The sequence below is a fragment of the Solanum stenotomum genome, chromosome 12 (assembly GCF_019186545.1).
Source record: "Solanum stenotomum isolate F172 chromosome 12, ASM1918654v1, whole genome shotgun sequence".
NCBI classification, from domain to species: domain Eukaryota; kingdom Viridiplantae; phylum Streptophyta; class Magnoliopsida; order Solanales; family Solanaceae; genus Solanum; species Solanum stenotomum.
Genome location: NC_064293.1, coordinates 28,842,876 through 28,865,930, shown reverse-complemented (window position 1 = coordinate 28,865,930; position 23,055 = coordinate 28,842,876). Strand labels below are relative to the sequence as shown.

Sequence of the window (23,055 nt, the reverse complement as noted above, 5' to 3'; positions counted from 1 at the left end):
ATACATATTGCAAACATCACTCATGCTCTTAGTGATACAAACCAAAATAATTTATAAGACACATATAATACATGTTTTACTTATGAATAATACAAGTTTAATTCAGTCTATAGATTATTATCTTGTCTTTCGTTAGTTATGTTTTTTTATTTATTCTTAATTTTCTCTTCTAATTCAACTTTAATATTGTGTAATACACTTTTAATGCAAATTTAATTCATTTTGTAGTTTATTATTTGTTGCTATTAGATTACTTGTTTAATTCATTATTGATATAAGTTTAATTCACTCTATAGGTCATTGTCTGGTGTTTCATTAGTTACATTTTTTATCCATGCTTAATTCTCTCTTCTAATTCGACTTTAATATTTGTGTAATACACTTTTAATACGAAGTTAATTCATTTTACAGTTTATTGGTTGATTTGTTATGATTAAATTACTTGTTTAATTCACTATTAATACAAGGTTTTTTCAGTTTACAAATCACAAAATGCTCTTTCGTTTGCTACATTTTGCATGCGTATTTAATTCACTTCTAATTCAACTTTAATATGTGTATAATACATTTTTAATTTAAGTTTAATTCATTTGGCAGTTTATTAGGTTTCTTCATTTGTTACGATTAGATTACATGTTTGCTCTTTAGTTTGGATAGGTTGTTTCTACAAATAATTGAAAATATCATTTGGAGTTTAATATCTCAATTTAAAGAGAATTTGGTTAAGTTTAGAATTGATTTTAGGAAAAATATTAGATTGAATCTCGAAAAGGATGAAGTTTACAAAACTATATCACGTTTGTATTAGATATGTTTCATAATTGTATTAAAATCATGAATAATACATCCTACATTTATAATACATATTGCAAACTTCACTCCATTTTTAATGATATGAACTAAAGTAATTTAGGTAACACACTTATAATACATCATTCACGTTCTTAGTGATACAAACCAAAAATAATTTATAAGGCACATATAATACATGTTTTATTCATGAATAATATAAGTTTAATTCAGTTTATAGATCGTTGTCTTGTCTTTTGTTAGTTACGTTTTTCATTCATTCTTAATTATTTCTTCTAATTCAACTTTAATATTGTGTAATACAATTTTAAAAGAAGTTTAATTTATTTACTTGTTTAATATTAGTGTAATACAATTTAATCAATTTTGCAATTTATTAGTTGATTTTTTACGTTTAATTACTTGTGAAATTCATTGTTATACAAATTCATTCCGTTTACAGATCATAGAATGCTTTTTCGTTTGCTACATTTTGCATTCATATTAATTCTCTTCTAATTCAACTTTAATATGTGTGGAACACATTTTTAATTCAAGTTTAATTCATTTTGCAATTTATTATGTCTCTTCATTTGTTACGATTAGAATACTTGTCTACTTAATTAATAATTAATAAAAGTTTATTTAGTCTACGAATCATTGACTATATGAAAGAAAATAGAGAGAGAGAAAGGGGGAAAAAGCAAGAGGGAGAGGGAGAAAGTGCAACAAAAAGAAAAAAGAAAGAAAAAACAATAGAAAGAAAGCAAGAGAGAAAAAGCAGCAACAGAAAGAAAACAAGGCAAAAAGAATAATATGAAGAAAAAAGGGGAGAAAGAGCGAGAAAAAGAGATAAAAATTAAAAAGGCGAGAGAGAAAAAGGAGAAAGAGGTAAAAGAGAAAGACAAATCTAATAAAACATATAGTATTGTTACATATTGCTATAAATGGTAATAATTAAAGAGTATATTTAAAATAAGTAATTATTTTTTAAAAAGGATCCACTCAAGTAATTTTTCCTTTTAAAATCCATTTTAATGCCCAAAAAGCTTCTGGCCCAACTCCACTTCAACCCAACCCATGTTACATTAAGAGACCCAAGACTTAATACTCTTCATCTTCTCTNTATATTAATATATGGTATAAAATATTAAAAATGGTAATATATGTAATTGTTTGAAAGTAAAGATAATATCAGTATATATAGTAGTGATGTATGTTTAATAAGGTAGTTTATCCATTTTAATGCCCAAAAAGCTTCCGGCCCAACTCCACTTCAACCCAACCCATTTACATTAAGAGACCCAAGACTTAATACTCTTCATCTTCTCTAAGACGCAAAAGGACGACAACAGTAACCAAACGATGCGATTTCAGCTCAGAACGACGTTGCATCTCATTCCTCACTCGAATTCGTACTATTCAGTGTGCCAGGCACGAGCCTTCGTACGAGTAACCTTCGAGATGAACCACGTAACTCTTATCCATTCAATTCTCAGTTTTCCTTCTCAATCGTTTGATTTGGTACGAATTTGTACCTCCTCCAACTCGCAAATCTCATATGATAAGGAATTTTAGATTTTTGCATTACTCCCACATCAAAAATATTCTCAGAATTTGGAGATTTTGGGTGCTATAAAAAGCCCTTCTCCTCACTGTTCACAGGGACGATTCTTGAGACCTGAGAGTACCCCTAAAAAGTTTGGGAATTCTCAGTTCAATAGTTTAAAGTTTTGTGGTTGTTCGAGTTTAAGCGATGGAATTGTCTCCGTCAAACTCGTTGTCTCGATGGGCTGCTCGGCAAAAGGTAATTGCTTATATTTTCCTTCTTTCTAGTTTAATTTAATTTTGCCTGCTTAGATTTTGCATTATGCAATGTTTTGTCTGCCTTTGTTTGGATTCTGGATGATATAAGAATTTATAGTTTGGCATCGTTTGAGTATATGCTTTGGCAGACTATAGTAATACAGTAGTATAAAACTCGATTTGCGTGTTTGATTCCTACAATTTAGAGTTTGAGTTTGATCAATGATAAGATACTGAAACGACCTCAAAAATGCCCGAAAATGTGCTTCGGAAACACCTATAATTGTANTGTATTATGCTTGAGCTTGACTCATCTATGGTATTTATGTATCATTTCTTCTTTTTTTTTTCTTGCTCCCTTAGTCCCGATTTCCCCTTTGATTATGCTTATTGCTTATGGTCATTTTAATTGCTTCCGCGACCAAGGATGTGTAATGATACGCTATGAGGCTTGTTTGGGGTTCCTTCGGGTTCTCCATTCGCCGGTCACGTCTAGGCCCTAGGCTTGGGTCGTGACAGATACTCTCGTTTTTGGTGAAAAGGTCCAGTTTTAGTCATTTTGTTTACTTATTTGCCTTCATAATGATTTGTAGTTTAGCACTTTCATTATATTGGATTGGCTGCATCTAATTATATTCATAGAAATTACAGGTTTTCTTCAACTTTATTGGAAAACTAGAGTACCCTTTTTGTTTAATTGTCAGTATTTCCAGCTTAGGATCAACCTTTGCCCTTGTGAAGTCATTTAAGTTGTGGATGATTAGTATTCGAGATCCATACTGCAAGAACCCTATTACTTTCATCTTAGAGCATGGTTTGTAACTTAGAAAGACAATTATGTCATCTCATTTCTTGGTCTTGCATCTTTCCCTTCCCATGTCGTCTTATCCCTTTGATAGTATTATGTTGTCTCCTTATTTGTGAAATTTGTGCTCTGTGGCTTCCATTTATATTACGATTCAGAATTTGGTTTGAGATGATTAGCTCTTTGTAGTTGTGTTTCTTCTATGGTTGTGTTTAAATTGTAGTAGGACTGGTATCATTAAAGATTATCTCTGTTTTACTCTTCTGTTACATGAGTTTAGTCCTTAGAAATTAAAATGAAGTTGTTTCCTTACAAAGTCGTTTTGAGAAGCATGCTTGGGTATTTTAAATCATGTATGTGCTTTCTTTCAACATTTGTTTCATAAGATACTGTCGTCTATTCATTCTGCTTGCTTAAGCGATAGTTCTGACCAGTTTCTTGTGCTTATATTTAAGTGTTAGTTGGGATGGATGAAAGCTCATATAATAGTTTTATACGTCCTAAAATTTATTAGATTTCTCTACTTAGATCCTTGTTTAAATTTGTTAAGTTATTTTGATGTAAAGTTATTTTATATTTCCCTGCTCTCTGTTTCTTGTTTGTCTTTGGTATACGATAATTGAGTTGACTTAAAACCTTGATCAAGTGGAGGATTTGATTTTAATGTGTTCACATCCATATGTGTGATAGTGCCATTGTTTTATTTTGTTACTGTGTCATTTTGTATTAGATTCAGTCTATTGCTAATAAATATTGCATGATTTCCTTTTGTCTAATTGTTAAATTTCAGTTTCTGTGTTTTGTCTTTTATTTTATTTACTTCTTATATTGGTTTAATTGTTATGAGCATTTGAAGTATTTTCCTTTAGTATTTTCGTATGTTAGATCAGAATGTTAATCTCCCTTTTTCTTTCTTTTCTTGTGCATGAACTTTCTCCGAATGAGTCAAATGGACTCTCATCTTTTGCATTTTTGCTCTCTTCGAGTCAACCTCATCCGAGTCATGAAAGGGAAGCTAATATTAGTGGGACAAAACCCAAACTAATAGCAACAACAGTAACAGGGTTGACAACAGCCTAAAGGGCTGAAATTCAAGTTTTTTTTGGACGGTAAAGTCTACTAAAAACAGCAGCAGCAGCAACATCTAAAAGGCAGAAAAACGAGGAGCAAAATTGGGTTAAAACCCCGACAAACCAGCAGGATGACAGCAGCCCCAAAGGGCTGAAAATTGATTCTTTCCGGACTTAAAAAGTCCAGTTAGATCGGCAGCAACAAAGAACATTTAGGCCAAGTGCCTAGATTTTTGTTATTTGTTATCTTGACTTATGTTTTTAATTTGTTTTAGAAATGCTACTTTCTTCTTATATCTAATTTAGATGAATCCTTGGGAAGTTTCCTATTTTGTTACTTATTTTGCTTCAAGTATTCAAATTTTCAAATCTTTTTAATTCATGAAGTGTAAGCTTTAAGAACATGAGAATTATCTATATTCTTTCATAGTTAATATTTAGCTTTCAAATTCACGCCTAAGTGATTGTGTTGATTATTCGACTCAAAAATTTGATTCGGATAAATTGTTAAGTTAAAATTTTATTTTAGCATTTTAACATTTGGATTATTTCATTATTTGGGATAATACGAATGTACAAGTATCAAAAGATTTCTCATTTATCAAAAAAATAATAAAATAAGATTTTTCAAGTAATTTAAGTTTTCTTTTAAAATTAGCCAACTTTTAAATCCGTCGGTCAATCGCGTGTTAGCGGATTCTCTAAGATGCCTAAACCCTTCTTTAGAGAATTATTTGAACCCTTACCCGACTCTTGTTTTATTTAAATTGTTTCTTTCAAAAAAACCTTTTTAAAATGGTTTTCTTAATTTTTTTTCCTAAAAAATTAAGTGGTGACTTTCAAATTATAATTTTTTTCAAAAATTAACAAAATTACCAAAGTTGCGAAAATGATTTCGAAATCTTAATTTTCGAAATCGGGGCGTAACAATAAGTTATCTCATATATATAGTGGAATAACTTATTTCGGGATAACTTTCTCATGATTAGTTATCTTAGGATAACTTATTCTCAACCAAATGACCCCTAACACTATAAACTAATCTCCGTTATCATTCCCAAACATAAATGATTCATTTTTTTTTATGAAACAATACTTTATTTTATTAAATTTATGAATTTTTCAATATTTAATTATTTTTATTTAAATTTTATATTTATTATGCTTACAAATAAATTAATTATGCACATAATTTCAATCATTAGCATCTTAACAATATTAATCTTAACCAAAACAAAGGAGGCCAAAAGGGCCCACCTGCTAATCTCTACCCGTATTTGGACCCGATTCCGGAAGTGACCAAAACGGCTTTTGGCTAACCAAAAAACACTGAACATTCATAACTACTTGCCGGAAAAATCCAATCTTTGGTCGCCGGCAGCCAGCGGACCAAACCAGGAAGAAGAAGAAGAAGAATAAAGTGCAACCTTTAATGCGTGGTTGAGTTGAGATGGTGGCAATTATCTTGACAGAAGCTCTATTTGGAGCTTCAGTTTGTACTGATTTCAATGGAGTTTTTGGTTCAAATTACCTCCGTTGCCCTTGTTTTTCATCAGTATTTTCAATTTCTGAGACACCCACTTTAGAAATTTCTCTGGGAAAGAAAAGGGTGAAGAATCAGAAGAGGAATGCGGGTTCCGTGGTAGTTTCTTGTGGCTTAGATAATGTAATTAATAGAGAAGAGCTTGAATTCAAGCCTTCATTTGATGAGTATTTGAAAGCTATGGAGTCTGTCAAAGAAAAGAAACAGAGGGATAGTGTTAGAAGAAAGAAAAGTGAAGAAAAGGGTAAATTTGTGAAGTCTGAGAAGGAGAAATGTGTAGAAAGTTCTGATTTTGTGGAGCTGAATGAGAAGTATGAAGGAGTTGGAGTTGTGAAAGAGAGTGGTGGTGGTGGGAAATTGGAATTTAGAAAGGTGGAGAATCAAAAAAGACAGAGCATAAGTAAGGACAAGAATGTTGATGAGATGGTGAGTATGGAAAGAGAGGCTTTTAAGACAATGGATGGTGATGTTTATGATAAGCCAAGAGTTACTAAAGCAGAGATGGAGGAGAGAATCCAAAAGCTTGCAAAGTGGTGAGTTATTCCTATAGTTTTGCACTTTGGTTAGTGTGTTTTCCCATTTGATAAATTCCTCATTCGGTGGTACTGTTTCTTTAACATGTTCTTCTGCTTTGTTTATTCTATTTGTTTTTGATGCATGAATTGATTGAACTTGTCATAATTCACCTTGATTTTGGTTACTTTAAGGTAATATGGTTTACATATGAGTTGTTTGGGTAGTTTTCCTTGTTCCTTTTCTGGTATAACCCCTTTATAACATAGTGAGCTCCCTGTGTATGCAGAAGCTAAGAGTAAAATGACCGATTATATTACAAGATTAAAATTGGTTTAAAATAATGATTTGAAATGTGAGAAAGTGGAAATTTGTTGAATCTGAAGATGTAAAGATATACTTTTCTGACAATGAAGATATAAAGATATACTAGTTTATATTAGAATTTCCGGAGGGAGAATGAGATTCCTTAAGGAAGATGTCAAGTTTTTTATGTCATTCCAAACAGGAAAGTATGTCAAGTGTTGTGAAGTATATGGAACAAGTAGAATAGAAGATTTGTCTCGTAATAGTGAAAATAATACACTTGTATTTTTGGGGTAATGAGAAAATACCATGTTGTATCGATAATTGATTAATTGGTCAAACTTGGTGGAAGACAACGTACGATTCAAGCAGAGTCACACACCGACTCGGTGCTTATTAATGAAACTTTTTGACCTGTAAAACAGAAGTGTTTTGGGTCCGCTGGAGTAGTAAGGTTAAACTCTTGGAATTTGTTCTTTTCCATTAGCAGGTTACATAGCTCTTAAGTGCTTCACAATTACATTTATGTTTATTTATCAAATAGGAATAGGGAAAAAGATGGGAAATAAGTGTTGGGGAAGATAGCCTGGATACTCGACTCTTTGGGTTAATTTGCAAAGGAGCTGTTCCATTAATAACTGGTGATAATTTTGTCATTTTCATTTCGGATAAAAAAATTAAAGTTGAACATATTGATGTGAGATAGTGCAATTCCCATTGTTGGTGCTGCTTTACGTTTGTAACATGCATGCGTTTTGCATCATGTATTGTTTGTATCCTAAGAGCTTCCATCTCTTTATGTCTAAATGGCATTTTCTTGTGATGTTGTGTTAGTCTCTCTCGCCTGTACACTTTCCATCTAGCAATTCCTTCCCCTAAATCTAACCTAAGATGGCATGCCCAATAGGATAAACAGTTGGCGATGAGGCGTACTCTAGGTTGCATGGTTGAGGCCAAGATGGCATGCCCAATAGAATTATAGATACAACTAATCAGGACCTTTTGGTAAAAAGTGAGGGTGCCAATACCTTAGAGGTAGAGAGGCTGTTTCTGAATAAGTTTAGTGTGGAAGAAAATCAAAAGATATACTAACTCCAACTTAACTTAGACAAAAGTAGACATATATGTCTTAGAACAACTGGGATAATGGCACATTGTTACAGAACAATCGCTAGGCATTTCCTCCAGTTCTGGTTTAATTTGAAGTTTGTTTTCTAGAGTCAAATATCAATTGGTAAATTGTGAAAGCATGGTTTTTCTTAATGCTTTATTGCATCTGTGTGCTTTGTCATGCTCAGTATTTTTTCCTTTTTGGATAAGAATCTCTGAAAACTAGTTATATTTGATATTCAACGGTGCTTAAAGGATAGCTCTATGCTTGAGTTACGCTTATGGCCCTTCTTATGCACGCCTTACAGAAAAAGTGCCTTGTCTATGAAGTTATGAAAATAATTCAATTCCCACAATGTCCTTCCCAAATTCCATAACAATCACCACAGAATCAAAAAATGAAGGGCTGATGCTTATCACCCCCAAAAAGGACCTATGTTGCAGTTATTAAGGATCCTCTAAAATTGCTTAACAGTTGGCAGTTCGTTAGTATACTCTTCTTTTCTGACTCGTAATAAAATATTTTACTCGTACAGTCTAAATGGTGCAGACATTGACATGCCTGAGTGGATGTTCTCTCAAATGATGCGAAGTGCTCAGATTAAATTCTCAGATCATTCTATCTTGAGGATTATCCAAATATTGGGTAGATTGGGAAATTGGAGACGGGTGCTGCAAGTCATTGAATGGCTTCGTTCACGTGAGCGCTTTAAGTCACACAAGTTAAGGTATCTTTTCTGTGACCACTTCTCCTACTCCTTTCCCGGTAGGAAACTTGATAGCCATTTTAGTGTATTGAGATAGTGCAATGTCTTAGTGATTCCTGAAATATATTTTGTATATTCTTGATTTGGGATTGTGATATAGGTGATTGATTTAGATGTGGTGCTGATGCTTATGTTACAGTTAGCTATGTATGATGTTATCATAATTACTTTCAGATATGTGAGAGGTGAAATAACAGTGCTTCATTTCTTACGTTTGTCGGTGCTTTTGTTTTTGTTGTGGTATGCTTGATTTACTATCTATATCTGCAGCGGTGATCATTCTCATGGATCTTTTACTTCCTTTAAATGTGTCCTAGGAAAGCATTTTACATGAAACTCTCAAAAGAATCTACCCGATCTTCTAATTTTTCCTTTATGAACCTTCTAAAAATGTTATTCTGAAATTGTTCCAAGTATTGAATTATATTTTCGGTGGCACATCCTTCCTACATTTTTTTCTGGTTGGTCTAGGATCAAAGTCTTTAATGGGAAATTGATGCTGATGGACCCTTGGATTGAATTCTTTTGCAAGATATATTTACACGGCTGCACTGGATGCACTGGGAAAGGCAAAGAGGCCAGTGGAAGCACTAAACTTGTTTAATGCAATGCAGGTAACACCTATAAACTTTATTTCCATGACTTGATCTCTCCTTTAATCAATATCTTGTGTCCTATTGAGATAGATAGCTTGTGTGATATGTAACTAATACATCCAACCTCGACTCATTTCCGTAGGAGCACATAACATCGTATCCGGACCTTGTAGCTTACCGTTGTATTGCTGTCACTCTTGGACAAGCAGGACATATGAAGGAACTATTTGACGTCATCGATACCATGCGATCACCACCCAAAAAGAAGTTCAAGACTAATATTATTGAGAAGTTTGATCCACGACTTGAGCCAGATGTTGTCGTCTATAACTCTGTAAGTAATTGAAGGGTACGCAAGAAGGGCCAATATTTTGGGATTGTTCTTAGTTAAATGCACTTGTGGCTCTGACTGCTTTATCATTTGGCATAAGAGAGTGATGTTGTTTCACCATCATGCTGGGAACTTCTTCTGTTCAGTAAAGAATGAGAGCTTAGCATCTTCCCTATTTAAGGAAAAGATAATCGAGATAGACACAAGAAAAACAAAGCAGAATTAGAAGGCAAACGGAAAAAAAGTTCAGTTTGGCATTGGTAATTTATCGTTGCTATATCTGGAAAATCGTACTGACGATCTATAGCTAAATGGTTAATGCATCAGTGATTCCCCCTTTTAATTAACACTATATTCAGTAATCTATGCATCTCTACTTTCCTATGGAAGCTATGTCTCAAAATTTGAAGCAATCATTTTAACTCAGTGCTATTGCTCCCTGGAAGCTGAACTTGTTTTGCTAAAATATGTCTCCTTTACAGAGTTTGTTTCTGAGCTATAAACTCTTCAAGTAAATAAATACATATGATAAGGAAAGGAGAAGAGACAATCATAAGGGTACATCCAACTATGTGGAGCCCTTCCTAATGATTTGTGATTCAGTCTTGGTTGAAGTTCTTGTGTAATATTTGTTCTTGATGCTAAAACGTGGTGCAATTATTTTCTGCTGGAAGTCAGTAAATTTCAATTTGGTTCAAATGCTAACTTCATGAGAATGATTTTGCTCTTTGCTTGTAGGTGTCACTATATTTTTATTTGGTTCAAATGAGATGACAGATTTATGAGAACAATTTTGTTCTTTGCTTGTAGGTGCTAAATGCATGTGTTCGCCGTAAAAGCTGGGAGGGTGCCTTTTGGGTACTGCAACAGCTAAAGCTCCGGAACGAGCAGCCCTCAATAACAACATATGGATTAGTCATGGAGGTAGTTGTCTTTTTTTTTCTTTTTCTGTAGGTGTTTAGACTTTAGTGTGGGGTGACAGTTTAGAAGGCTATTAAATCATTGGGTCTTTTTGTATTTTCTCTCTTCACAAGGAGTCACTTCCACCCTAATTAGCTTTAAGCAGCTTAGCTCCCATGGGAGGTTTCCTGACATTTGTTGGCAAATTCTTGCATGAACTGGCATCTCATGTTTTGTATAACCATTAAGATCTAGCATTAATTGGTACATGCTGGCCTTGAGATGGGAAATTACATTGCTACATTTTTCCTCTTATGATGTGATTCCCATCTTCATCAAAGGAAAAATGAGAAGATTAAGTACAAGATGACATAATGTGTTTGGTATAGTTGGTATAGCAGAGAGCTTATAAGAGATACATATCCATAACACCTCATCCAAAAAAAAAGAAGAGATATATATCCATAACATCAGAAGATCCTTATCTATTTTTTCCCTTTGCACTGTGGTCTTCTCTTAACTCAAGGAATAAGAGTCATCTTACACATATATGTCATAATAATATTAATAGCCAAGTCCCTTAAGCTCCAAAAGCAAGCCGAAGATCTTGAAGCTTCTAGGATATACACTTGCCAAGGAAATTAGAAGAGCAATTTTTCATGAAGTATGTCGAAAGACCTCTACACATGTAAATGTCCAACTACAAATTGACTTCAATTTGGAAAAAGATTACTATTGATCAATTTAATATTGATTATATTTTGGAAAACTGTGGTTAATAGTGTATCCTACTTACTTCTGATGAATTTTTCATGATATGCAGCTTTTGTGCTTTAAATTTTATTTTAATATTTAAGCTATAAATGAGAGAAGAATGAAGAACCTGCAGCATATTGCATATTTGAACAGAGGAAAAAAAAGAAAAGGAGAGAGAATCTTATAGCATAGCAATCTAGCTGATTGGCCCTTTACTCATTTCTGCTATTGTTGTGAAAAGACTGTTTCTTCTCTTACTTCCCTTTTTAAATACTTTTGGGTTGGGATGGGGTAAGGGATCCCTCTATGCGGACTTTAGTGCTTGCCTAGAACATGTTAGTTATGGAAATATGTTTGATTATACCAGTAGCTAAACTGAAGTGTTCATTCAGGTTATGTTCGAATGTGGCAAATACAATTTGGTCCATGACTTTTTCAAGAAAATGCAGAAGTCATGTGTTCCCAATGCTTTGACCTATAAAGGTAATGCAGAAATATGTGCTTAATTGACATGCTGCAAAAGATTTTTGCTGAATGAAGTTGTCTTTGATGCATGTAGTTATTGTCAGTACTCTTTGGAAGGAAGGGAAAACAGACGAGGCCTTACTAGCTGTAGAAGACATGGAGCGACGAGGAATCGTGGGCACTGCCAGTTTGTATTATGACCTTGCTCGTTGCCTTTGTAGTGCAGGGAGGTGTGAAGAGGCGCTGATGCAAGTACGTTTCTTGTAATTAGCTTCCATTGATCTTATTCTATTATGCCATTCTGTTTCCGGGCCCAATGATTTATCTTGAATATTCATATACACTTTTAGACATCAAATGAAAGGACATCATCACGTTTCAATAAAGTTGTTGTTCCTTCATCAAAATATTTCATTATGTTTCTGACTATATAACATTAGAAGCAAAATGCAATTGATTACAAAGGTAGCATACATAAGTACGTGAATGTCCTGATAAAAAAGAACATAAGTACGTGAATGCAAATTCACTACTATTATTCTTTATATGAACTGCAAACAAATAATCATAAGCTATCTGTAGGACTGCAAAGACACCCACAAGAAACCTAAGCTTGTACTCAATCCTCATATAATTCAAAATTCTAAGCACTGCTTCTCTGAGATTTTCTCATGTATTTTGTATTGTCTGATTTGTTACTTCACTCTTAGTTTGCTGAAGAGGTTAGTGCTCTTTTTGTTCATCAAGAATTTCATCTGTGTACTAGGAGATCCTACGACTTTTAAAGCATTAAGTCAAATCTGATATATCAAGTTAGTGTCCAGAAAGTGGACTCCTTGTTTACCATTTTTCTAATAATTCTAAGTTTTAAATTCATCCGTGATAACAACCAATAACTGTGATGGAATAAAACTTCGTCTCATACTTTTTCAAGTGAATTAAATTAAATTGTTACATCATTTTCAACTGAGTGATATTCAGGACCTTGTTGTGCAGTTCAAATAACTGGTATTAGTTCTCTAGGTTCCATGATCCTGTAGCACATGAAACTCTCGTTGGTTTTGTCATCCATGAAACTGATTAGTCAATCCCATTTTACCTGGCCTTTTGAGCATCCCATATTTGGAAAGCAGGATTTGTTTTGGATTGTCTCCTGTAGATCCATTACGATATCCATTACCTTTACGGCATTGTTAAATATGGGACTGTTGAAATGCCCTCAGTCATCGAATAAGAGGTTTTGATTGATTATTAAGGAGCAAAGAATTTAGGCCATAATACCAAATGAAAGTTCTTGTAGGTCCTTTACTTTCTTCCACGATACAGCAATGAGTTTATTGGTTTTATTTCAGAACAAGGAAGATGTATTCTCAAGAAGATCATGTATTGGTACATACATGACTAATCTTGCTTAGATGTACTCAAAGAACAGATAACTTATTTATACTTACATGACTTGATTAATTCTGACCTTTCAGTTAAATACTAATGCTCCTTCTATTTTTGGGTCCATCTTCTACTGCGGAACAGATGGGAAAGATATGCAAAGTTGCTACCAAGCCTCTAGTGGTGACTTACACTGGTCTAATTCAAGCCTGTCTGGATTCTGGTGACATTCAGAGTGGAGCATACATCTTCAACCACATGCACCAGTTTTGCTCCCCAAATTTGATAACTTACAATATAATGCTAAAAGGTTATCTAGATAGTGGGATGTTTGAAGAAGCAAAGCAAATGTTTTTCAAGTTATTGGATAATTGTAACTCTATTAGCAGTAAATTGGATGGTAAGGATAAGGTTTTCCCAGATGTCTACACATTCAACTTGATGTTGGATGCATGTGCTGCTGGAAAGAAATGGGATGATCTCAAGTTTGCCTACTCACATATGCTGAAATATGGATACCACTTCAATGCAAAGCGTCACATTCAGATAGTACTTGACTCCTGCAGGGATGGAAAGGTACACTTTGTCAACCCAGTATTCAGTTCTCCTATGTGCACTCTCGCCTTTCATGTTCTTTGGCTGTCATTCCTAGGAAATTCCCCTGTGAAATTTTATTTAGCTGATCATGGTGTAGACTGTCAAATTATTGTACAACTTTCTGTTTTGTTGAAATATAACTAGCTTTTCTTTAGAGAAAATATTTGAAAACTGACCCACCCCCAACTTTCCGTCTATATCATAGTGGATATTGATTTGGGAATGAATAATAAAGGCAGATAGTTCTGTCTGTCTAAATTGCCCATCTTCAAATAAATATCTCTGGGTACTTGTTATGGATGTAATTGTTAATGCAAAAGGCAGGGGTGGGGGAGGATATGGTTAGATAGCTAATGATGATAAATAATAAAACCATCTAACTTATGTGTCAAAGAAACTTGTGCACAAAATTTAAGTACAATAATACTCTCTGCCATTCTATTGACCTAAAACTAAGTCTCTTCTTTCTACATTATAAAAACTAACTTGAGTTCTTTATAGTCTGTGTAAGAAAATTATTGTTTCAGTTTTTGCTATAAAATGTATTGATGATTCTGGGTAATAATAGAGATCAACACACCTAGAATTGTTACAGCAAAGAGAAGAAGCTCGAAGATTAAAAGAAGCTTCTTTAATTAGTTTCATCCTTTAGCCAAGTGTTTCTTGCTCATATAATACTTCCGGATGTTTTTGTTTTCCTTCTGTGAGAACTATGAGTGTATTTGTTTGCTCATGTACTTGGTGAAGTATAACTGATTAGTTGGGTAGTTCTTCACCGACCTAATTGGTATTGTGGAAGTGAAGATAAGAGCATGATCGTCTGCACTCAGAATTATTTTTGTTGGCTTAAGGAATTAAGAGGATGTTCTGGCATGGAAAATGCTGTCTTTACTTGTTTCCAACAAATTTCTTACTGAAATGAGAAACCAGTAGACACAATGGGGATTCTTCTGATTACCAGGGTGGCAAACGTGGAGTTCAAATTGTTTTCAATTTATCATTTTCAGTTGGTGCGTATTATATCCATTTGATGCCAGGTACTATGACAAGCCAATGGTCTGAGAATTATCAGCTCATAAATCCAGTACCTTCAGTGATTGTCTACCTATTGCTAGGAATTAAAAAAATAGAGAGAGGAAGTGGTGGCTGGCACTCTCTTTTCCCTGTCAGTGCAGGACACAGGGAAGTTTGAGTTTAGAAGGTAACGTAGGCTTGAGAAGATACTTTCTATTACATAAGGAGGTTTCCATTCTCCAACATAGAGCCTAGGTAGATTGAGTTGGGAGGGCGGATTGCTTGAGAAGCTTCTTGAATCTCTTTTTTTTTTACAGCTGCATCCCGTTTCCTAGTTCTGGAGAGAAATATTATGGTTTTTTAGTTTCCTGGGAACACACCTCGAACTTCCCAATAAATTCTAAGGGTGCAACTACTATCCTTTCATCACTGTAGCACACAACGTTGTGGCCTAGTGGTCAGTAAAGACATCTATGAAGACAAAACATTAGGTGGTAGTTTCTTCCCATCTTTCTAAGCTTTTGGTGGTCTGAATGCCACCTTTAGGGAAAAAAAAAACTATCCTGTTATCATATGACAGTATCATTGGTTTGTCATATCGATCTTTTGGCCAGTATTAAGTGAATCTAAGGTTGTTTTGGTTTTACTCTGACAATATCCCACTTTCATTTCTTTAGCTGATCATAGGTAAGAATTATGACTATTCTACACGGACCTTTTCAGGTGGAATTATTGGAAGCTACATGGAAGGACTTGGCTCGGGCTGATCGGGTTCCACCAGTGCCACTAGTCAAAGAAATGTTCCGCGTGCAGCTGGAAAGAGGGAACATTGCTGCTGCCCTGGCTTGTGTTACTGATTATCCTCCTGCTGAGTCTCACACATTTTCTGCCAAGTTTTGGATGAAGCTTTTCGTGGAAAATTCTGATCGATTATCAGATGGTACTCTTTTCAGATTGCTACAAGAGGTGAGCCGGGTTGTTGCCAGAAATGACAGCAGAATACTCAACAATCTGATGGCTTCTTGTAAAGAATTTTTGAGAACTCGATCGAGAAAACTAGATAGAGTTCACAGTGAAACAGCTCTAGTTTGTTAACTTTGCTACACCCCAAATGAAGAAAAAATCGTCAGATACTGTATCATCTGTTCTTGAACAAGTGCTCTATTTGTTAAGAGTTGAGTCATGTTCATAACCAACTATTCTTTAATCAGTATAATTATATTTGATTGTATAGTTCAGCAAGAACTTATCTGAAAGAATTAACCTGCCAAAATTGATTTCAAGCTGGATGTTGGACTGGAGTCTAGTCCATACAACTCAAATAGTTGAAGATTATCAAATTTACAGAATTTATCACTGATATGGTTGAAGCAGCTTTCATTTCTCCAAAAGTGGAGGCAACTATAACACCCAGTTTTCTATATACATACACAAACAAAAGAATAAAACACGCAACAAATTCAAATGAGCACAGATGAGGGAAGAATCTATACCTGGCCCAGAACTATTATTGATCTAAATATCTGTTTTACTAGACTAAGATACACATCATAAATGACTGGATAAATAGGCTGACTAATACACAAAACTCTGTTATGTATTCAATCTAGATGAACGAAAAAATATAGACCCTCTTTAGCTTCCAAAAACCTACTCTGGTGACACTAAAAAATCCACGACAATGTTAAGCTGTGTGATGGGGTTCATGTCAATCTTCCACAATGATAAGTTGTCAATGAATTACGAAGACTTGACCAGAGATGAACCATAACCATTAAGGTGTGATTTCTGCCATCTCCATGCGACCTGCAAACTCTCTTGAAGATCGGTGTGTTTGGCTGTCCAGTTCAGTTCAAGTTTTATCTTCGTAGGATCACTAAAGACTTCTGCATAATCACCAGGTCGACGAGGAAGGAAGTCAACTTTGATAGGAACTCCAGTGGCTGCCTTGCAAGCATCCACAAATTCCTTCACTGATCTACCTGTTCTCGGTAGACGAAAAGAATGGAGTGAGAACTAGACTCAAAGTGAGAAACTGAATATGATGACACAAGAAGGAATGCCTTACCTCTTCCGGTTCCAACGTTGTAGATTCCCACCTTCCCGGGACTAGACTTTTCAAGAGCTTTCACATGAGCATCAACCAGATCAGTGACATCTATATAATCCCTAATGCATGTACCATCTGTAGTCTTATAGTCTGTTCCTCTAACCTGCATGACAAAACAAAGTCTCTCAGAGGTGAGGGCAGATTATGACTATTCATGTTATCATTGACACATTCAGTTTCCCCTAGCCCATATTAACAGAATTGCTGATAGAACAGCTGAATATTTGTCTTTTGCTTGTTATTAAGAGTGACAATGGCAACTGGGAATCAGAATAGAGTAGCCAGTAAACTTTATTTGTATGAATTTCACTCATAAGAGCCACATAATTTCTGGTAGATATTAGAAATGCTCAATGCATGAAGCGACTTCAGACAATTCAACGATCATGAGTACATAGATGATAAATAGCAAACACATCGAGTACAGAGATAGCTATTATTGGCTGACCTTAAGATCAGGTATGATTCCACGAGCTGCATCATAACAAGCACCAGAAATTCGCCCATGTTCACGAAGTTCAGGCCGGGGAGCTTCTCCTAGTCTTCCCTCTGGATCAGATCCAATCACATTGAAGTACCTGAATTTTCAGAAAACAATTTAGCATTAATTTAACCCATGCTAATTGTGCTAGACATAGCAAGTCAACCAATAGTTATGACTCAGGTTTCAACCATCGATCAAAGGGAAAGGGTATATTAGCAAGATATATCAATCACCTACCTCAAAATCATGACAGCCATGTTTGAGTTCTTATGGAAATCCAAAATAATATCCTCTGCCATTTTCTTCGCTTTTCCATATGGATTAATAGGGAGCTGCAATTTGACAAAAAACTCTCAGTTGTTGCTTACCATTGACATAAGAGAGGCAATCATACGGTTCTAGCGTACTAAAAGTAAATACAGACTTTAAAACACTCACCTGTGGAGTTTCTTCAGTAATAGGCATCTTTTCAGGCTCTCCATATGTCGCACATGTACTAGAGTAAATCAATGTGGGGACTCCATGAGCTGACATAGCTTCTAAGACAGTGAGCGTATTTGAAGTAATGTTGTGATAGTACCTGATTGGAACATGCAGCAGCTCATGAAATATGAGTTTCGGAGGACAAAGGCAAAGAACCAAATTACGGAGGCATATTTAACTTTATACAGTATCACGACATGGAAATTACACTAAATTTACTCATTAATGAGACATGCTAGATCCTTCAGTTAGAAATATTTAATCCAAACAAGTTCAACAAAAATGATAAAAATTCCAAGCCCCCTAAAACAAATTGCACTTTTCCGATAAAAAGTCATGTAAAATGCACCTTGATTCAAAATAGTAATACTAGCCTTAATTTGCTTGTATTTAGAGTAAAAATCAATCAAGGCAGGAAAATGTAATGCTACATCAGTGATACACTAGACGCACAACCAGCTTTGATAGAGATGCAATATCTGTACATACTTGATGCTTTGGCTTAACCTGTAAAAGATTAAGTTTTCTATTCCTTACACAATGCAACAAGTGAAACACTAATTTACATTTATTTATTTATTTGAGTGTTAACTCTCCAATTACATGTTGTAATGGAAAGCTTTATAGAAAGATCAACAATACTTACTTAAGAGGATCGAGGGTGCTCTCTCCGACATATGCTACAGCTGCAAAATGCATCACAGCATCAAAAGCATTCTGGGAGAATATCTGGTGGACCTGCTCATTTCGGTTATGGGTATAAGTGAATGCCAAAAAACAATAACAATAAAGAAGGTAGTTTCAGAACAGCTGCAGTTTACCACTTTTGCATCCCCCAAGTCGGCATATATAAACTGAAGCCTCCCTGGTTCAGGAAATAATTCTTGCAGAATCCTTACAGCTCCTATATTTCCTCGTGAAAGGTTGTCCTGTCAAATTGATAAAGCATTTCTCTTATGAAGTGTCTCATTCACACATTTTCATGCTCATAAGTCGATTATGTGAAGTTAAAAGTATTGAAAAGAGTCATTCAAGAATGACTGTCAAAGGATCTAATCACAACTTCAGAATAAGAAATTACCACTATCGTCACCCGGTAATTTTCTTTTAAAAGTCGTAATGCTGCATGGGAACCAATGTAGCCAGCACCTCCGGTGACCAAGACATGAATAACACCTGGTTGATGGCGAGAGAACTAGGAGAAAGCATCAACAAGAAAAACCAAACACAATGAGTGCAAAGCTTAGAATTTCAAAACCATAAGAACTTCAATCTTTTGTTGCAAAAAATTCCTATGCTAAACAGACTTGGCTACGGGCAAGCATTTGGTGCATCTGATACGGATACATGCAGAAATTTGTTAATTTTTAGTGCATTTTGAAGAGGCTGAATGAAATATGTGCACCCTTTTTCAGACCTATTCGACAAGGATATGTCAAGGAAATGAAATATTGATGCAAACAGAATCTTTTGATGGTAACTTAGTAAGATGAAAAGGATTTAATATTTCGAATTTTAAAATCCTTCTTCATCTTACACTGTACATGGCCAGTTAGTGCACACTATGAAATATATGAAATTGGAGATATTGTAAATTGAGATAAGTAAACTGGAATCCTACACTGCTTAATGGGTAACAGAAATTTCATGATCAACAGAAGAATGCTTGTAACATGAAGCATCAAAGAAAAAGGGGCTCAGGAAAACTCAAGAAAGCAGCAAATAGTACTCTTCCGATTTCAAAGGGTTTCCAGCAATTGCAGGAAAATGAACAACCTAGCATATCTCAAGTGTAATTAGCTACTTGGACCGAGAGGCTGTAGCTATCAGGAAACTGCCACTAACCAAGATATATAATATATTACCAAACTAGTTCTCCAGTTGCCATTGCTTGTAATGGTGCAAGTGCAACGATGTAGTGTTTCACGAAAAGTAGAAATATCAATATATCCAAGCATCTGCACAAACGGAACTTAATGCCACGTCAGGCCCCTAAATGACCACCCACCAAAAGCAAGAGTAGACCTTCCACAAGTAGACAATGCACTCATGTACTGAAGAGGTGATGTATCCAAGTTTCATATATATAAGGACCTTTCACCATTATTTGGAAAAGGGCACAGGAATAAAGACATGGAGGAGAAACAAGGAGGTCTTGGCATTAAGAACCTTGCCAGTTACAACAGCCTTTGTGTCTCAGCTGATTGGACTGAGATTTAAGTAAAAGACTCCAAGCATCCTATACATTAGAAAACATCACTTTGGTTGGTCAATGGTGAGTTACAGTGATAATCAATCTAGAACTCTAAGCTGATGATTCAAAGAACCACATGTTTGAAGGCGCATTCTGAATACATAATAGAGCATGTGAAATTACACAAGAGCACTAGAAACATTAGTAAATTTGTTCAAACTGGGGTCAAGATTTGAGAAACACTTACATTTCAAGAATCAACATGATAACTCAACTTTAAACATACGAAAACGAAGATAACTTAAGAGGTACACACTTCTGGGAGGTTTTTCTGTTGGAAGAGGTTGGTTAAATATTCCCACTATCCTAAAGAAACAAAGACTCAGAACTTGAAGAACAGAACAAATGTACTATACAACCATCTCATGTCAAATAAAAATTACAAAAGAAAACCATGGTGGTAATGACACAGGAGAGCTTGCAGTCCAATATATAAAAAACTCCAAATATCAAATTGTCAATCTAGTCCAAGCATATGGACACAAAACTGAGATAATAATTTAACAAAGAGAAGGATCAGGGAATTACTGCACTTGGGGTATTAAAAGTTGGGGACTGCTTGAGCATAAGAATGCATAGCGCTGTTAGCACAGCAGCCATAAGAATTTTACCCACGAAATTGCTCTTCTTCTTTGGGTCTGCATAATCCATGCCTACAATTACCAAAGAAAGTAGTAGTTTTAGACCCTAGAAAACAAGTGTTATTCACAATAATTAAAGAAAAAAAGGAGACCATTGATCACATTGCCTAACCATCAGCAGAAACATATCCAATGACCAAAATTGAAATGTTATACATTGGCATCAACTGCCAAGATGATAATAATACTACTTTCATGATTTAACCAAACAGAACTAGGCCAATTGTACCCAACAACTGACCAAGAAACAGAATGTACATAACAAGAAAAACAAACCACTTTAAGGAGCATGGCTCACCTCCTAGAGACATAGATCTGCTAGACCTTGTTTGAGCTCTTGTCCTGCCCAAGCCTAGCATTGCAGAATCTCTCCAATGCCAAATAGGCAAACAATCAAAATAGATAATCTTATTACTTGAAACTGGTGATCAAGTAAGCCCCTTCCTTGTATGTGGAATTGTTAACAGTCTGCAGCAACAAACATTAAATTTTACTCTTTGATTATCATTATTTAAAAACTCAAACATGGATTACCAAAACTTAAACCAAAAGCTAAACAAAAAACAATCAATAACTGGGCCCTGTTTCAAAAAGATGGACATAATTATCACATACTCAGATATGAAGTTTGTCTCTTCCTTTGCCCCCCTCCCACCCACCCACCTCCAAAACAAACCCCCAGAAACGATCAACAAAGTTGGAAAATTATCCGTTTGTAATAAAAAAAAAAACCTACTAGTAGACCAAGAATGAAGAAAAACAACTAAATTTCAAAATTCCCAAAGGATCTGAGTTGAAAATCCAGTAAGAGAAACAGCATTTCAGTTAAATTGAAACCTGAATCAACCCCAGAAAAGAACAGTTTTTTCTCATTCAAGAAACCTGAAATTCAAAAACCCAGAAAAGAAACAACACAAAAGAACCCAAAAATACAATCTTTTTTCCAATTTAGACCAAAAAAAATCATCCATACCCATAGAAGACAAACTAAAAAAGAGGAATCAAGAATGTAGAAAACCCCGCAAACCTTTCAGTTAAACTACAGAACCAAAGCAGCACCCAAAACCTTCAGCTTCAATTTCCAAAACAAAGCATATATCAGAGAATATACAGTAACTCCTTATGATCAAGAGATCTATGAAATAAAATTTTAAAAAATCCTCTAAAGAAATTTATAGTAGAAGAAAGAGAATTGAGTAGAGTCCACGATCATGTTTTTTGGGACGAAAAAAAAAGAAAACGTACAAAGAGGAGAAGGTTCAGTGTATGTATCGGTAGAGTTGATAAACAACAAACTCCTTGCTCTCTTGCGCGTATTATTGTATATTTATTTGTTTTTTTCAACTTTACTCTTACTGATTTTATTATTAAGTCAAAATTGGAAAGGGAGAAGTGGCATTAGCTAGCCATGTGTTGTACTACTTTTAGTCACGAACATGTATTTTATCGATTTATTCGTTAGGTATATGAAGTTAAAAATACGAAATAGGGAATTGAAAATGACATAGCATCTTTAGAATAGTAAATTCATTAAGTTTTAGTCTGATTGTTCAACGAGTCATCTACTTAAAATAATTTTTCACAATCTACTCTACTCTTTCATGAATTATGCGTTAGTAGTCTACTCTTTTGTGAATTACTTGATTATGTCACTACTTTTACAAGGAAGAGGTAATAAAATCGTTTTCTCTATTCATTATTTTTCTTAAAAATAGTTTTGTTGTATTTGTATAGTAATTATTTTATTTTTCAAATTTATGTTGTTTTAATTGTTTTTTTTGTCTATCTTATTTTCATNTTTAGAATAGTAAATTCATTAAGTTTTAGTCTGATTGTTCAACGAGTCATCTACTTAAAATAATTTTTCACAATCTACTCTACTCTTTCATGAATTATGCGTTAGTAGTCTACTCTTTTGTGAATTACTTGATTATGTCACTACTTTTACAAGGAAGAGGTAATAAAATCGTTTTCTCTATTCATTATTTTCTTAAAAATAATTTTGTTGTATTTGTATAGTAATTATTTTATTTTTCAAATTTATGTTGTTTTTTTTGTCCATCTTATTTTCATAACACTTATTTTGAATTTTAAAAGTAATTCTTTTTATCTCCATGCATTGAATTTTACTGAGTATATTATCGTTTGAAAAAAGGGAGAAGTGGACCTTTTTTTGTTGGTTGGTCTCCACTTTTCTCGTGGGCGGAAGGAAGAAAAAGAGAGGCGGCTATATTTCCATTTTTGTTGTTTTTTCCTATATTTTCTGAATTTAATACTCTATGTCCTATAAATTACTTGTTTATTTTTAAATTGACTTATTTATTAAGAA

General features: G+C 34.4%; 2 protein-coding genes across 3 annotated transcripts; one reads left to right on the top strand and one right to left on the bottom strand.

Annotated features, from left to right (window-relative positions):
* The first annotated feature begins 5,777 nt into the window (after window positions 1-5,777).
* On the top strand, window positions 5,778-16,386 carry LOC125846600 (pentatricopeptide repeat-containing protein At1g30610, chloroplastic). Its single transcript, XM_049526144.1, has 9 exons — window positions 5,778-6,546; window positions 8,479-8,670; window positions 9,242-9,323; window positions 9,448-9,639; window positions 10,447-10,560; window positions 11,685-11,775; window positions 11,852-12,009; window positions 13,288-13,719; window positions 15,478-16,386. Exons 1-9 carry the CDS (start codon window positions 5,921-5,923, stop codon window positions 15,847-15,849), a joined length of 2,259 nt encoding a protein of 752 aa, XP_049382101.1. The 5' UTR covers window positions 5,778-5,920; the 3' UTR covers window positions 15,850-16,386.
* Window positions 16,214-22,017, bottom strand: LOC125846601 (UDP-arabinose 4-epimerase 1-like). Of its 2 annotated transcripts, none has more exons than XM_049526145.1 (11): window positions 21,754-22,017; window positions 21,025-21,194; window positions 20,614-20,738; window positions 18,913-19,026; window positions 18,653-18,760; window positions 18,478-18,569; window positions 17,787-17,928; window positions 17,586-17,680; window positions 17,313-17,442; window positions 16,823-16,967; window positions 16,214-16,736 (listed from the first exon to the last, which is right to left on the bottom strand). In XM_049526145.1, exons 2-11 carry the CDS (start codon window positions 21,083-21,085, stop codon window positions 16,495-16,497), a joined length of 1,254 nt encoding a protein of 417 aa, XP_049382102.1. In that variant the 5' UTR covers window positions 21,086-21,194; window positions 21,754-22,017; the 3' UTR covers window positions 16,214-16,494. The 2 variants fall into 2 exon arrangements, with proteins under 2 accessions (XP_049382102.1, XP_049382103.1); XM_049526146.1 differs by having other exon boundaries at window positions 21,025-21,199; window positions 21,785-22,001.
* Between the last annotated feature and the right edge of the window lie 1,038 nt (window positions 22,018-23,055).